A 16,958-nucleotide genomic window follows, 5' to 3' on the forward strand; every position below is an offset into this window, starting at 1 on the left:
ACCAGTCTCACAATAAGCCTTCGCTTGTTTTGTGCCTGGGAAGTCCTCTGAAATCACAGACCCGTTGCTTAAGGCATGTTATTTATTCTCTGCCTGTCCTTTGGCAGTGCTTAGCAGCCTCAGCGTTGGTCTAAAATTCCTAGGTGCTATCCAAACACAAGCGTTTTATAGTCAGTGGCAGAGGAACCTAATAGTGGGATAAACTGTGAAGCTTTGATCTTGCCTGGACTTGTGTATGAGAGGCAATGTAAACTGTTACGTGTGCATTAGACTGAGTAGCTGAAAGGATTCAGGTAGCCCGGATCTGGGGCTGTGGGTGATGCACAGGCTTTGTATTAGGGCTGGGACTTTCATCTCCCCTGGAGAGTTCACCCTTGTTCCTACCAGCAAAGCGGGCGAGCAGATCCGGAGCACGTGGGCACCTGGTGCTGGAAAAGGCCCGCGGGTGTGCAGGCCTGACAAGGATGCGACGTAAAGTCTGTTGTAATAAGCTCTGGGTGGGTTAATATCAGAAGTGAACATTTCTCAGGCCGGAGGAGACGGCCATGAAAGCAAATTGCTGAATTTTAAGGGTAGGTAAAATTACGGAACTTTTACCCTTGAATAATGGCAATTTAATTGACTGGGCTAAATGATTGATGGTTTGTGAGCAATGAGTTTGAATTACCAGGGCTGTGTGTTCAGGGGGGCACTGCCCTTTTAATTTCATGTCAGATATTTAAATCATTTACATCACCCTCTGCGAGGCGCTTCCCTTTGAAAGAGTTAACCTGTCTGGTGGGACACTGCAACTTGAGAAATGTACCCTTTATCAAGAGAACGAGATGAGACAAGTTCATTTAAAAAGCCTGGTTTGTCATTGTTTATCTAATTTTCGGAGTTGACACACAAAATTAGGCTGGCTGACACTCACTCTGGGGCTATCCCTGGCCCCGTCCTGCCTGACCTTTTCGGCTCCAAGCTGCTGTGCGCTCGCCGGCGGCCGCTTCCCTTCAGCTGCAGAAATTGCTGTGTCCCCTACCGAGCCAGACCCCCGGCCGAGGTAAGGCAGGCATGGGGAGCTGTTTGGTTGGTGGCTTTTCAACATATTTTATCCTGCTTGGCTCTGCTGGACGCACTGATCGCCAGATATTTTTAAGGCTCGGTATTTAAGAGTTGGCGAGGAGGTAGTTACTGCTTTGTAATGAACATGTGTAGAAGTCTGAGCAAAAATTAAATGTGTGGGGAAGGGATCAGCTCGGTCATGGGGGCGTCCCATGATGCCTTCGGGCTCCTTTCATGAGCATCTCTTCCCTTGGTGTCATGCTTCCCTCCATGATTACGGCTGTCAGTGTTGTGGTGAGCTCTTGCACGTTATTGAGACTCAAATGTTGGCTGAACCATCACTGGTAAGGCATGAGCAGCGTCTCCATTACAGTGATTTTACTAAGGAAGGTTTAATATCAATCTCTCATTTGCCAATTCACAGTGGACCTAGGTGCCGGTGTAAAAGAGCCGCGCTCTCCACTGACGTTAACGTGCTGTTGGAGCGGGAGAGCTGGGTGCAGCTCAGCACCCCGACTCTGCTGCCGCCCAGGGGGATGTGAATGCAGGACTGATCTGTGCTGGAAGCCAGCTAACTTCCCCACATCAAAAAAAAAAACGATGGATGGATGCTGCAAAAAAGGTACGCACGCCACACCGAGCAGAGAGTGTCATCTCACCAGGACAGTGAGAAGCCAGCCGCTCCAGCTGAAAATATATTTCAAGCTTCCCCACATTTAACTTTCTTCAGTGTTACCTTGCAAAGCAACATAAATCTATATGGGAATATTTAAGTACAGCAGGTTGCTTGTGTGTGTTTTAGAACATATTGCTCACTGTTTAAGTCAGGGCTGGGGCTTTTATTTGTGGCTGAGACACTCAGCAACTAGAATTTATTAATAATGCCTCAGCTGTTCATTTTTTTTCTTTCCTGAGGTGACAGTTTATCCCAGCCCCATCCTGCAGCCTGGGCATGCACTAGACCCGGAGGGTGCAGCTGTATTTCTCCTTTAGCAGTTCTGATTTTTACCTGGGTTTCCTTCCTCACTCCCTCCCTTCCTCTCCACACCCCCTTCTCTCCACCCTCCCTTCCAAAGATACCTCCAGTTGAAGGCGCTGCTTTCTGAGATGTGCGTGGTTTGGACTGCAGGCGTTTATGGCTGCAATACTGTGGGTGCTTGAAAAGGGTGAAATGGGGGCTAGATGCTGAATAGCGGCAAAATGCGGTGAATCCATCAGGGTAACTCTGTGAAGACATTGCTAAGAGCAGAGGAGACTGCTGCTGGTGCAGATATGGTGGTCGGAGACTTTGGAGGAAATCTTAAATGTTTTCCCTGAGCCATTTTTGGGTACTAAGCCAAGTGCAAGTCCCTCTCGCATAGTTTGTGCTGCATTTTCACTTCAAATGTTGCTGTAAGCAGGCCGGGGCGAGGTTGATGGACTCGTGCATTGTCCACAGTCCTGTATTGCTCTTTGATGTATGTTTTTATCGCAGTTGCAGGCGTGACTGCAGCAGGCAAGGTGCTGCTGAGTAAGGTGTGGTCTAGCGAGGTCAGGTGTTAGAAGAAGCAAAGTGGTTTTGGGATAGACTTCAGCACGGGCCGCCAATGGACGTACATCCTTGTGCTGCTTGTGACCTTGCTCTCGGTGCCTGACCTGAACAGGCTATGGGCCGTCCACTAAGATTTGCAAAGACAGGTCCCACTGACACTACGGTTTTAGCTTTGGTGGAAATCTGTTTTCCCATTCCCTATTAAAAAAGAAAGAAATGAATTAACAACCAAAAAAACAACCACACACACACCCCAAAAAAAAACCCAAACAACCAACCACCAGATTCTGAAAAACAGCTTCTGGTAAAAACATCCCTTCAGCCAGAGAAAAATCCTCCCTAGAGCAATATAGTCTACAAACAAGGAAAATCTAAACATCTAAAGAGCAGTTTCAAGTTAAACTTATTCCTAGGGAGAAAAGTGAGCATGTAAAACCGCAGGCTTCGATGGAATAACCTCACAAAACAAAGCAAATAGGATGAACAGCATGGCTAGCTGACATTTTCAACCTTGCATAGCCTGCAGTTTCCCTTTGCATGTTGTGAGTAGCTTAAATGCAAGGATATACTGGGTGTGAGATGTCTTCTCTGCAGGGTGTCTCTCCATCGTAAAGGAGATTCATGGGAGAAGCGGACTGGCTTTAATAGCTGGTTTTTAATTGCCCCAATGCATTTCCTCTTCCTTGTCTGTGGGCTCTTGATTGTTTTTGCCTAGTTCTCACTAGTTTCCTTAGCCGCTGTTTTGTTTAAGAGGTGAAAGAGCTAATTCAAGGCTATCTTGCTTATAATAAGCATTTACGTTGCTGTTGGACTAGATGATCATTGTAGGTCCCTTAGAGCTGAAAAAATATTCTAAACCTTACTCTGGCACCTTTTGCACTCAAAAATATCGAAGCGCTCTCTCATGAGAGAGCAGAATCGTTTTTCCCTTTTTAACCACGAGGATGAGGGAGATCAAGGAGCTTTGTGAAGGTCGTGCTGGAAAGTATGTGGCAGCTTGGGAATAAACTCCAGGGCTCCTGCCTTTGGCTTCCCAATCGTGGCCTCCTCTGAGTTGTTTTCGTAGGTAGGAATCAAGTAAAAACAGGAATATTTCAGACTGAATTTGTTTAGTAAAACAGTGAAACCCAAGTGTACGTGGGATACCTGGAGTAGGAGGTTACAAAAAAGAGGGCGCAGTCTTTCTTTAGTGTTATTCCTGATGTGAGACATTCAAGACCAAAGCTAAAGATTTCTAATAGCCAGGTGTTGGAAGGAAAAAGACACTGTCCATATGCTCAGTGCTGTAAGCACTTACGTACTTAAATGCATCATTTTAAGATCAGCCATCTTCTCTGGGTAGCACTGAATTGCCCGCTGCTGTCCTCACAGCTCTCAGACGGACTCTGGTACCTCTGGATATGTTCTTCGTCCTTGGTGGACGATTTTCCAAGCGACGACTGACTGTGAGCACGCACACATCTGCCTGGATGGGAAACTGGGAGCTCTCTGGCAAATTTAAAGTTGCTGTCTACAGCTAAGAATGGCTGAAAGGAAGCAGTTTACTTCAAAAAAATGGAGTACTGGGGGGAAGACATCTATTTCTGTACCAGTTAAAGAGCAAACTTGGAAAGGTTGATTGCAATGGCAGGTAGCAGCTATCCGTGATTTCAAAGGCATGGAGATAGATTTAAGGGCTTGCAGCTCGAACCCGGTGGGAAGCACTGACAAATCTGAGAAGGGGAAAGCAAGTTCTTTGAACTGACTTTGCTTTGGAAACCTGTAATGACGCCAGAGTCGTGCTGTAGCCTCCGGTTTGCAGGAGACCGGTGATTTTGTATCTGCAGACTTTGGCGTCTCAGTGGTTGTTTTCTGTGGGATGTGCACATCCCCGCGTACATGGGCTTTCACACAAAAGGAGTTTTCCATAAAAAAAAAAAAAAAAGAGCTTTCTTCAGACTGCAACCCTGATTCAACAAGGCCAAGTGCCGGGTCCTGCCCTTGGGTCACACCAGCCCCAGGCAACGCCCCAGGCCTGGGGCAGAGGGGCTGGGAAGTGCCCGGCAGAGAAGGCCCTGGGGGTGCCGGCTGACAGCCGGCTGGGCATGAGCCAGCAGTGCCCGGGTGGCCAAGGAGGCCACCAGCCCCCGGGCTTGTGTCAGCACTGGGGTGGCCAGCAGGAGCCGGGCAGGGATGGGGCCCCTGTGCTCGGCCCTGGGGAGGCCCCACCTCGAGTGCTGGGCTCAGGTTTGGGCCCCTCGGGACAAGAAGGCCCTTGAGGGGCTGGAGCGTGTCCGGAGAAGGGCAGTGGGGCTGGGGCAGGGTCTGGAGCACAAGTGTGCTGGGGGGCGGCTGGGGGAGCTGTTGGGGTTTAGCCTGGAGAAGAGGGGGCTGAGGGGAGCCCTTCTCGCTCTCTGCAGCTGCCTGAGAGGGGCTGGAGTGAGGGGGGGGGTTGGTCTCTGCTCCCAAATCACCAGTGACGGGATGAGAGGAACCGGCCTCAAGCTGCGTCAGGGGAGGTTTAGGTTGGATATTAGGAAAAACTTCTTCACCGAAAGGGTTGCCGAACATTGGCACAGGCTGTCCAGGGAGGTGGTGGAGTCTCCATCCCTGGAGGTATTTAAAAAAAGGGTAAACGTGCTGCTTGAGGATATGGTTCAGTGGTGGACTTGGCAGTGATAGGTTAGTGGTTGAATTTGATGATCTTAAGGTTCTTTTCCAACCTTAATGATTCCATGATTCTGTTGTAGCTTCACCCTAGTCACTGTGGTGTCTTTTAGATTCTGTAGACTTTCGGCACGGGTTTTTTTTTTCCAAATTTGACTTTTAGACTGAGTAGCAAGGCAGCCATTCGGTTAGAGCCTGCAGTTCACAGCATCCCAGAATGGCAGGGGTTGGAAGGGGCCTCTGGAGCTCATCCCGTCCAACCCCCTGCTTGAGCAGGCACACCCAGCGCAGGGGCACAGGGCCGCGTCCAGGTGGGATTTGAACACTTTTTTAACATTTCCAGGGAAGGGACTCCACAGCCTCTCTGGGCAGCCTGTGCCACTGCCCCGTCCGTCATCCTCACAGTCAAGAATTTTTTCCTCATATTGAGGTGGAACTTCCCAAGTTCCAACCTGTACCCATTGCCCCTTGGCCTGGCGTTGGGCACCACTGAAAAGAGCCCGGCCCCATCCCCCTGACACCCACCCTTCAGATATTTATAGGCATTGATGAGATCCACCTCAGCCTTCTCTTCTCCAGGCTGAACCAACCCAGGTCTCTCAGCCTTTCCTCACAAGGGAGATGCTCCAGCCCCTGGTCACCTTGGCAGCTCTGCGCTGGCCTCTCTCCAGCAGTTCCCTGCCCTTCTTGAACTGGGGGGCGCAGAACTGGATGCAGCACCCCAGATGTGGCCTCACTGGGGCAGAGCAGAGGGGGAGGAGAACCTCCCTCGCCCTGCTGGCCACATGCCTTTCCATGCCCCCCAGGGCACCGCTGGCCTCCTTGGCCCCAAGGGCCCGGTGCTGGCTCAGGGTCACCCCGCTGCCCCCCAGCACCCCCAGGGCCTTCTCAGCAGAGCCGCTCTCCAGCAGGTCCCCCCCAGCCTGTGCTGGTGCGGGGGGCTGTTCCTCCCCAGGGGCAGGACCTGGCACTGGCTCTGGCTGAATCCCATGAGGTTCCCCTGGGCCCAGCTCTCCAGCCTGCCCAGCTCTCGCTGGATGGCAGCACAGCTTCTGGTGTATCAGCCACCTCTCCCAGCCTGGGATCCTCAGCAAACTTGCTGAGGGGACACTCTGTCCCTTCATCCGGGTCATTGATGAATATTTTGAACAGGGCTGAACTCAGCACAGACCCCTGGGCAACAGCGCTAGTCGTGGGCCTCCAACCAGAGTCTTTGCCATTGATCATCACCCTCTGAGCTCTGCCGTTCATGCAGTTCTCAATTCACCTCACTGTCCTCTCCTCTAACCCACACTTCCTAAGCTTCCCTATGAGGATGTTACAGGAAACAGTGTCAAAAGCCTTGCTGAAGTTGAGATAAACAACATCCACTGCACTCACTTCATTGACCCAGCTAGCCATGCCATCGTACAAGGCTATGAGGTTGGTCAAGCACAATCTTCCCTTGGTGAATCCATGCTGACTACTTCTGATAACCTTCTTGTCCTCTACATGCCTGGAGATGAGCTCCAAAATGAACTGCTCCGTCACCTTTCCAGGGATGGAGGTGAGGCTGGCTGGCCTAGAGTTTCCCAGGTCCTCCTTCTTGCCCTTTTTGAGGACTGGAGTGACATTTGCTTTCCTCCAGTCCTCGGGCACCTCTCCTGTCCTCCATAACCTTTCAAAGATGATGGAGAGTGGCTTAGCGACAGCATCCGCCAGCTCCCTCAGCACTCGCAGGTGCATCCCATCGGGGCCTGTGGATTTGTGGGGATCCAGTTTGCCCAAATGATCTCTGACCCAATCCTCCTCAGCCACGGGGAAGTCCTCGTTTCTGCAGAGTTCCTCTCTCCTCTGGGGCTGGGATGCCTGAGGGCCAGCCTTAGCAGTAAAGGCTGAAGCGAAGGTGGCATTCAGTAACTCTGTCTTCTCTGCATCCTGCGTCACAAGGGCACCCCCCTCATTCGGCACCAGGCCCACAGTTTCCCCAGTCTTCATTTTACTGCTGATGTATTTGAAGAAGCCCTTCCTGTTATCCTCGACATCCCGTGCCAGATTTAGTTCCAAGGGGCCTTGGCCTTCCTTGTTGCATCTCTGCATACCCTGACAACATTCCTATATTCCTCCCAAGTGGCCAGTCCCTTTTTCCACATACTCTAAACCTTCTTCCATTTGAGTTTTTTAGAAACTCTTTGCTCATCCATGCAGGTCTCCTGGCTCCTTTACTTGACTTCTTCCTCATAGGGATGCACCAATCTTGAGCTTGGAGGAAGTGGTACTTGAATATTGACCAGCTCTCTTGGACCTCCCCTACCTTCTGGAGCCCTAGCCCGTGGCACTCCTCCAAGCAGGTCTTGGAAGAGACCAAAGTTAGCTCTCCTGAAGTCCAGGGCTGTAATCCTGCTTGTCGTCCTGCCTCTACCATGCGGGTTCCAGAACTCTACCATCTCGCAGTCACTACAGCCAAGGCTACCCCCAACCCTCACACCCTCAACCAGACCTTCTCTGTTTGTTAGTATAAGGTTGAGCAGCACATCTCGCCTCGTTGGCTCCTCCACCACCTGCCTCAAAAAGTTTTCCTCGATGCTCTGCAGGAACCGCCCGGATTATGCACACCTCGCTGTGTTGCTTTTCCAGCGGATATCAGGGTGGTTGAATTCCCCCACGAGAACCAGGGCGTGCGAGTGTGAGGCTACTTCCAGCTGTTCCAATGTAAGGCGTTCCCGAAGGCTGTCCATTGTGTGCACCAGGTAAAGTAAGAAATCAAGAAGGAGTGGAGGCCACTGGTATGACCAGGTCAGGCTGATACTGGAGAGGAAACCCATGAGTGCAGCTCCTCCCTGTCCAGGCTAAAATATCGACTGATGGTGCATTAGACATTGCAGGGCGATGAATGTTGGGTATGACCGGTCCTAGTGCACCTTGCACAGCCGGTCACCAGCACCGTCATCTGCCTGCGGGGTAGCTCTTGCACCAGCAGATCGTAACAGACCTTTCACATCACGGGGTTTGCTCTTGCAGTTATGCCAGCAGCTGTTGAAATCATTCATATACTCGCTGATGATCAGTGAGGTTTGTTGGGAGGTGACTGGGGTACGGTTGTTTAAATTAAACTATTTTCTCTCCGCCGGTGTGTGGCAATGCGTGTAGGGTGGTTCACAGCATAAACCTCTGCGGTCTCTTACACTCTGCTGAATGGATGGGGAGAGGTTTCATTTAAGTAGTTCCAAAGGAAGATCCGTTTCCTAGCTGAGAGGTTAAGCCACTAAACCTGGCTGGTGCAGCTGTGACTCCTACCACCTCCCAGCTCCTTGTTGCCTTACAGGCAAACTTGCTTCTCCTTTTTCCCCACTTTCTGAGTCTCTCCCTCTCCTTTTTTAATCTTACCCTTTCCTCTTCATACGCTTCTTGACTCAAGTCTGCAGGCTGTACCACCTCAACTCGTGTTAGTTTGATTGTGGGAATTAGTCCTCTGAGATGAATGGAAATGCGAACGGGCTCCCACCAACTATTGTTGAGTTCACCTTTATGTGTTTATTAGCTCTGTCTTTTCTCTTATTACAGTGTCCCTCCATCTTCATGGGGTAGGAGCCCCATCCATCTTTTCTCTACAAGGTGAACTGGGAATGCCGCTGAGCTGGTCCCAGTAAGATCTGAAGAAGGGCTCTCCACATCTCAGACTTCTCCCTAAAAAGTTTTAGCTGAGATTCTAGCCATCCCAAAGAGTTGAGGCAACAGCATCTCTCATTCCTCCATAATTCTTGTAGATAATGGCATATTTTATTCCTGTGGCTCCTGCATTTGCTGGCCCTGGCCCTGCAGAGTGTTTTATTGCTTCGAGCTGAGGCTGCGAGGATTTATTGTGCTCTATTTATCCGGGTGCTGCTTCATTGTTTTGCTCGGTGCCATCCTAACCCAGCCAACCGCCAGGCTTCCCGGGCCCTGCGTCAGACCCGCGCTCGCTCTGCGTGTGCCGATCGCCGTCGTTCACCGCTGCGGCTGGCGTCGGGCTGCGCACGCCAGTAATTCCCACACGTACGTCACCCTCCCCAAAGGCTCCCCGGCAGATCTACTCTGATTACTTTGAGGTGTTGTTTGCAAGAGCTATGAAATTTAGTGTTGCAAAAACTGAGCTGCTTTTGAGTGATTTGGAGTAGAAGTTTTCATCATCTGTGATGGTTTCTCCTGGCGATTGCTTTCTTTCAGTCATTTATGTAATTGCGGTACTCGGTTTCCTGCGGTTTTTTTATACTTCATTTGAGATTCATCTGAAGATGGCATGTTCCCATCGCTAGGAATGTGGCCAGATTGAGACATGAGCTGCCTAAGCTGGCTGCTGAAATTGCAGGCCATATTTTTGTTCCATCCTGAGATGCTGTTCTGATTTTCCGAGGTGTCTAAGACAGTCTTCCAGCGTCTGCCAGTAGCTGTACAATTCACAGCTGAGAATATTTTATAGCTATCCCTCTTTCCATCGTACTCAATTCCCACAGTAGCTTCTCACAAAGACCTGTTTCGGTTACACTTAGGTGATATTTTCATTTCTATATCAACTGATCACTGCAAATAACATGGACTAGCACGTATGTGCTTGAACAAATGCCTCTCCGTATGGACGCTGTGAGTGCTGCAGAGCCTGGCGCCTGGTCCTGCTGCATCTGCAGGCACAGAGCTCAATGACCAAGTAACAAGAGGAATTTAACACTTGCAGGGGTATTGTATTTTTCCTAGGTGATCTGTAGGACCGTCCGTTTAAGGGATGCACGTACGGAGGGTGAGGCATAGGGTTTCCACTGATAAAAGTCAAGGTCACAAATACAAGTGTAAAAAAATCAAACCTTTTGGGGTTTTCACAGGAAGGGTTGTCTTTACCTTGGCTAACGGTGCCTATGCTGCTTTCCAGGGCCACCCGTTCATCGTGCAGTACAACGATGGGAACGCAGAAGTCGTGTCCATGTGGGTGTGCAGGATGCTCGAGGAACGGCGATCGACCCAAGGACCGCAGTGAGCCGGGCTGGCTCACAGCAAGACGCAAGGCAACAGCTCATCCCGGACTGGCAGCACCAGCCCCGCGCTTTGGACTCTCCGTCTGTCTCGATCCTATTTTACTAAAAATATTTTCTAGAAGCAACAACAAAATCTTTCAGGATATTTGTTGCTGCCTTTCCCTCACCACCACGTTAAGGAATTTTCTTCCCACATTTCTTTTGTTGCTGAGCAATTTAATATCCTCAGATTATTTTCAGTTAAACTGTACACAGCCTTAAAGCAAGTATTTTATACCTATATTTTTTGTTATGGAATGTATTGTATATTTCCTGGCTCCAGAGTATTTTTTAGCTGTTAATCTTTTGCTATTGTACGAATGACACGCCGAGTGTTCGGAGGACTTCATAAGAAGTTGTTGGCTGTCTTGGAGTCCAGACGTCCACAAAATGCTGGTTTTAAATGTAAAACGAAAGCAAACAAACAAACAAGAGGTATCTGGACTTGCCCATCCTGCGAGGGGGCGAGGGATTGCCCTTACAGAGTAAAAGCATGGCAGGTAGATCAGCGTCACACTAGGAAATGACCGGCAGTGCCCCTCTCTGCTCCCAGCACCACCTGCTGTGGCTTAGGTTTGCTGGGAGGGCCAAGCAGGGGAGACGCCACGACGCGCTGGTGTGTGCCAAGAGCATCCACGCTCAGGCACTGGAGGCTGAGCCTTAAATGCAGAAAGGTTTTGCTGAGGTGGAAAGAGGTGAGGTGAGAGAGGACAGCGCTCTCCTAAACAGGGAGCAGGGGTGCTGCTGAGCGAGCACCGGCCAGAGCTGGCGGCCCCAGAGCCGTGCACGGCCGAGACGGGCTGTTGGCCGCTGGCTGCAAAGGGAGAGCAGCCCCGGGCCCGGGGAGGTCGCACACAGCAGCAGCGCAGAGGGTGTGAGGTTCGGCCGGTGCTGCACGAGCAAGCCTCGGGTCCCACAAGCTTGTTGGGGGGAGGAGAGCCTGCGCAGAGGGGCCCAAGCCACGCTGTGCCACTCGCCCTCGTGGCCAGACAGCTGGCTGCAGGGTTTTACGTCTCATCACAGGAGTTCGTGGCTTGCGTGGAGGCACGTTGCCTTTCCCAGCTCTGCCTTATTTTCTGATGTCAGAGACGCTGCGCAATGGGTGCGGCTGGGTCACGCGAAGGCCTCCAGGTTTGCCGTTACCATAAAGGAAAGAACAACGGTGTCTCTGCTGTGTGTTTGTTACTCCTGCAATCTCTGCGTACGTTTCCACAACAGACTGATGCACGTTTAGTCAGTCCTCGTGTTAGGATGTTTATTAAAAAAATCACAGACAAGAGGGGGACTGTGAAAGGCAGAGCTGGTGGTTGTGACTTGGGGAGGGGAGGAGGTTGGGGCTTTTGTTTGCTTGCCTTTGCATTAGAAATAAACTTTTTCTTAGAAAAAAAAAAAGAGCTCAGGTAGTTTATTTTATACCAACGGCTTAAAAAAAAACAAAACAATTCGGTGAAAAATTCTTCCTGAACCGCTGCAGATCCGAAATGTTACTTTGGAAGCAGCCTGGAAAAGACTTTGTTTCCTTCCTTGGAGGGATCGTTTGTCTTCTTTTGAAGTATAGAGGTTGCAGGCATGAACTTATAGACTAAAGTTTGTCTTAATTGCTCTGATGTCACAACCTCCCTGGCAGATAACAGTACAATGAATGAGTCAACAGCCCCCATACCTCCAGGTCCTTTTTCTAAAGTGAGACAAATTTCTTCCCTGTGAGCCAACCAGACTAGAGGCAGCCCTTCCATTTATTTATCCCTAACAGTTTGCATTAGCTTTCTCTGGATAAAAAGTCTCTCCCTCAGATTTAGTTAAAAAGTCAGTAGAACCAAGGCTTTTCCTCTCGCTTTCCCTGGCAGGGAGGTCGGGAGGGGAAGACGTCACCCTGAAAATCTGTGTGGGATGCCAGCTGATGGAAACGTGAAAAATCTCCTGGCGAACGGGCTGACAGTGTTATAATTCACTGGCACATGTATTAACCTTGCTGTCTTCATCAGTATACTTAATCAATCCAGCAATCATGGGGGAGGTTTGGGGCCTCGATCATCTTCCCTTCCCCGGGTCCTTGAATTCGGTGCAGCCAGGGGACGGGAGGAGGGCGAGCGGCTGTGGGTCTGCTTGGTGGCGCCGCTTCTGCCCTGCTCCGCTCCCAGCACTGGGTTAATGCCGGTTTTTGGAGGGGGATTAGGGCTGGGTGGGAGAGCGGAGCGGGCAGATGGGGGGAAACCCAGCTCCTCTTCGGCACAGCCAGCCTTGGGGCCGCCCCAAGCTCGATAGCGGCAGCGAAGTCGGGCCTCCCCAAACTGCCACCTCCTGCCTTGGACGTGGTGGCCCTGGATGGTGGATCCCCACGGGAGCTCTGGACCCTACAGCCCGGTCTCTGTTGCTACATGGGGGACTACTGGGGTCCCCCCGACAGGGCACCTCGCTCTCCCCTCCGACCTGCGTCCTGGCCTTGCTTTGCCCACACGTGTGCGAACCCCGGTACCCACAGAGCCCAGTTCAAGCGATTTTCAAGCAAGTTCAGCCCGATTCTCGCCACCACCCATCAGCACCAAAGGACAAAAGGAAGGGGAAGGGGGGGGAAGGCAATAAAACTGGGCAAGGATCTGGGCACATTTAGCTCCTCTGGGTGCCCCCACCCACGTTAAGCAGCTCCCCAGCAGGTCTGCAGGCTCCTCTCCCTGCAGCAAATGCGTGCTGGCCCCACATCTGCCATGTGGGGCGGCGGGAGCTGGGCTGAGCTTGGTGTGGGGCACCCAGATGCAGTGCAGGGTGCCCCCCAAACCTGGTTGAAGGGGTCCCCTGGGGTGCAGCACAACGAAGCAGGGCCTGCTGTGCTGCGTCTGAGCTTAGGAAGCCCTGCCTCAGTGCGGGGGCTGTGTGCACGCAGAGGTGACTTCGGGCTCGCCAAGGCACGTGAAATGTGCCGCTGCGAGCCCAGCCCCAGACTCTGCCGCCAGCCTTGCGTGTAACGTCATCCTGGCCCCAAAACCTGCTCCAGGGATGGGAAATGAACGGGCAGGGAGGTTTTCCCAGCTGCCGGGCAGGGCGTGAAGCGCTGGGTGCTGCCAAGGGGCTCAGCGGTGCTGCTCTCTGAGCTGCGCTGGAGCCGGGGCTGCCTGGGGACGCTGTCCCCTCTCCTTCCTGCTGCAACTTTTTGGAGTCTGAATCAGGGCATTTCTTGGCTAAAAAGCTTGCAGAAAATGCAGCAATTTTATACCCTGTGTCCGAGTCCTGCTCAGAAGGGGGCGTGGGGAGGGTGCATAACAACCGCATTAATTCAGCAGTGGATGCTATAGCTGGGCTGAGTGACCCACCCCACTGCCCCCAGTCCCACCCCTCAACCCACCAGCTCACTCAGGGACTCCACCAGCAGCCCCACACCAGTATTACCGCTCGCCTCCTCTCCCTGTAACCACAGTCATGGGGATACTGGTAGACCCACTCTCCTATGGGAGTGTGTATGCGGGAGCTCACAGGCTCCAGAAGAAACTGGGTATGTCCCATCTGTGCCAAAACTTCCCATGTTTTCCACTTTTCCCTGCCTGTGATCCTTGCCAGGTGAAGCTCGTCCTGTGAGAGGAGCCCACGGTAGTTCACCCTTAAACACAGCACAGAATTAGGAAATATGTTGTTTGTAGTACCCCATGGCCAAATATACCCTGCTGTCAGCTTTCCAAAGGCAAAGTGTCAGTCTTTGTTTTCCAAAGAACAGGCTGAAAAGCTGCATGTGTGTCTATATGCTCGCATACATCTGGCAAAGAAACCAGAAACAGGGAATTGCAGCGGACTGCAGCTTCGGGGGCTGCGAGCGGTCCCCGACCCGTCCCTCTTCCTGGGCTTAACGTCTGTCGAGCAGGGATGGCAGCGGCCAGCGATGCACTAACTGAGCGATCACTAGAAACAGCTCTTAGGAGCTTCATTTGATCTCCGAGAGCATAAGCAAGCCGGAGGATTCAATCTGGGAGCGGTGCATGTGGTTTCCTGCCTGGCGGAGCTTTGCGGCCCTGCAGGGAAAGTTTACCTGGAGGCATCGAAGGAAAAGGGATGGACTGCAGGGACCCTCCGCCTCTGTGATGCGGGGAGCATGTGGGCAAGGTCTGAAGGAAAACCTGGGAATTTGGGGCTTAGCTGGAAAAAAAATTCCCTAGTCCTGAAGGGTGATGGAGAGAGAAGGCTCTGGCAGCCCACAGCAGAAACCGCTGCCTGGTGATGGAGGGGCTCCAGCTGTGGGTGGGGAGGGGGGCGATGCCGCCGGCGCAGGCACACCGCACGGCTTTCTGGCTCCGACTGCGCTCCCTCTGCCCAGCGCTGCCTCCGGACAGGACAGCCCAAGGGGGCCATCGTCATCCAGCCCCACGGGAGCTGCACCTGGGACCCCCCCCAGGGATCCTGCAGCCTTGGCTGGTGAGGAAGAGGAGGAAGAGGCAGGTCAGGGGGCTGCAAGAGCCGAGATACCCCAAGCCAGTGCCCTGCTCTGGGGTGCTCCCCAGCGCAGAGAGGAGCTGTCAGTGGCTGCTCTGCTGCTCCCCACAGCACGGGGGTCCAGGGCACACAGAAACACCCTCAGCCTTTTGGGCAGCGAACGGGAGCAGCAAATCCTTCACCTCCACAGGGGTTTGAGGCAGGTGGCCCCCACACTGCTCCCCGCAAAGGACTCCGAGGCCGCTCAGCCTCTTGGAGACAAAGCATCTTTGTGCAGAAGCTCTTCCACCCGCTCCCATTAAGACGTGTAACTGGCAGAGATAAACACAAGAGACCCGACGAGACCCCCAGCAGACCAGTCCTTGCCCAGCTGCCAGGAGCTGGCCCACCCAGGCCTTGGTGCACCGACAGAGCTGAGTTGAACGCATCACAGGTGACCCCCAGCTCTTTAAGAGCTGCAGAAGAACCAGCTGTGGCCCCTCAGCTTCTCCAGAGGGTGCTCAGGAGACCCTCTTCAGCCATGTGAGGTTATTTGTGGGTGGCTCCTGCCCTATGCAGCCCAGAACCTGCTCCACCGCTCTCCTGAGCCTGCTCTCTGCCCTGCAGGGAACCGGGCAGGAACCAGCCCCAGATGCTACCACTCGTGGGCACGATGTCCCTGCAGTGGGAGCCAGGCCCTGGGGAGCAGAGGGGCTCCCCGGCAGCGAGGGTGAGCTGGGGCCCATTGCGTGACAGCGGGGTCCCAAGCTGTAGCAGGTATTTTGGGATAATCTGTCGTCAGCCTCCCCTGGGGGATGCCTCAAGCTGGGGGGGCTCACAGGCACCATGGGGCACAAATCTGGAGGGATGTGGGGACTGTCCCCTGAACTTGCTGGCCTCATCCTGCTCCCCAAGCTCACCAGTATTGCACCGCCAGGCTGCCTGGCCTGGTCTGGGAAAGCCTAATGCGGGGGGGGAACAAAAAAATTTCTAACTGTATTCAAGTATTTTGCGCACATAGAATAAAAAGTAGGTTGTGCTTTAAGAAAAGCAAAGCTGAGAGGCCTGTGCCTTTCCCTGCGGGGAGCTGCAGCAGGAGCGCTGCGGTGCGGCTGCCGAGGAGCTGCGCTGACCCAGGGCTGCTTTACCTTCAGCAAAGGGTACGGCCATAAACTACAAGTGTGCACTAAGGAAGGATTTATAGATTGAGCCTTACTGGCTACGGGAGCAGCTGCTGCTTCGCCGGTACCCCACCGCGGCTGCTCTCGCCACCGAGTCCTGCAGTGAAAGTTCAAGGTTTATAAGTAGCCGGTCAGGCCGGGAGGTGTTTAATGGCAAATGGATGTCTGGGGCTTTTACAGGCAGGAGGAGGAAAACTTCTCTGCAGCCAAGCCCGAGCTGCCAGCCGGGCCCAGTGTGCAGGTGAGTGCAGCTCTGTCCTGTGCCCGTCTGTCCCTGGCACGGCACGGCCTGGCCGGGCGAAGGCAGAGTTAATTGCTGCCCTCGGCTCATCCCGCTCCATCTCCAGGAAAGAGCTGGTTTAAACTAATCAATAAAGTCGTGTCTATCGATCGTGTACGTTGCGTTCCTCTGCAGCCCCGCCGCCCCGCAGCCGCTCCGGCCGAGGGAAATTAGGCAGATTTAGAGCGGGCGGGGATGTCACGGGGTGGGCTTGAGCGGCCAGAAAGGTGAGGGGCTGCAGTGCCGTGGGGGGGGCTGGGGGGATCAGGGGACAAGGTGATGGCAGCTGGCGGGGGTGTTGGACAGCAGGGAACCTGAGGCACATCAAGGGGTGCATGTTGGGGAGGGCCAGGGTGTGTGTTGGGGTGACTGAGGGTGCCCGGGGGGCATGCAGTGGTGTTGGTGGAGTGTACGGGGGGGGACAGGGTGGGAGAGCTGGGGTGCATAGATGGTGTGGAGTGCACAGTGGGAGAGCTGGGGTGCATAGATGGGGGTGCACAGACAGGATGGGGTGCACAGATGGTGGGGTGCATGGTGAGGGCATAGCAGGTTGGTGGGGACAGGCGTGCACAGCCAAGGCGCTTGGAGGGGGCCCCGGGGCGCACTGGGGGGGGGGCCAATCCTCCGCCCCCCCCACCCCCCGCCGTGTCCCTGCCCGCCCCCCGCGGGGGCTCAGCACGCCGGGTCAGGCGGAGTGTGCCCGGCCTGCAGAGAGCCGCCGCCTGCTCCCTTTGTCAATGTCCAGTAATTAAAATGTCACCGTTTAATTTTCAGGCCTCTCGGAGCAATCTTTTCCTAATAAAGAGCCTAATCGAAACACTCCTTCCCCCCGCCTCCCCGGGAAGGGCCGCGGAAGA

General features: G+C 53.3%; 1 protein-coding gene across 6 annotated transcripts in view; it reads left to right on the forward strand.

The window, feature by feature from the left end:
• MAP2K5 (mitogen-activated protein kinase kinase 5) overlaps positions 1 to 11,637 on the forward strand; it is a 143,143-nt gene extending 131,506 nt beyond the window's left edge. For all 6 annotated transcript variants that reach the window (XM_075100775.1, XM_075100778.1, XM_075100776.1 and 3 more), the window contains one exon: positions 10,104 to 11,637. In XM_075100775.1, the coding sequence (XP_074956876.1) occupies positions 10,104 to 10,208 (105 nt within the window). In that variant the 3' untranslated portion in view covers positions 10,209 to 11,637. The remainder of the gene's footprint in view (positions 1 to 10,103) is intronic.
• Positions 11,638 to 16,958: the final 5,321 nt, after the last annotated feature.

Source organism: Phalacrocorax aristotelis, chromosome 7 (assembly GCF_949628215.1).
Source record: "Phalacrocorax aristotelis chromosome 7, bGulAri2.1, whole genome shotgun sequence".
Taxonomy (NCBI): domain Eukaryota; kingdom Metazoa; phylum Chordata; class Aves; order Suliformes; family Phalacrocoracidae; genus Phalacrocorax; species Phalacrocorax aristotelis.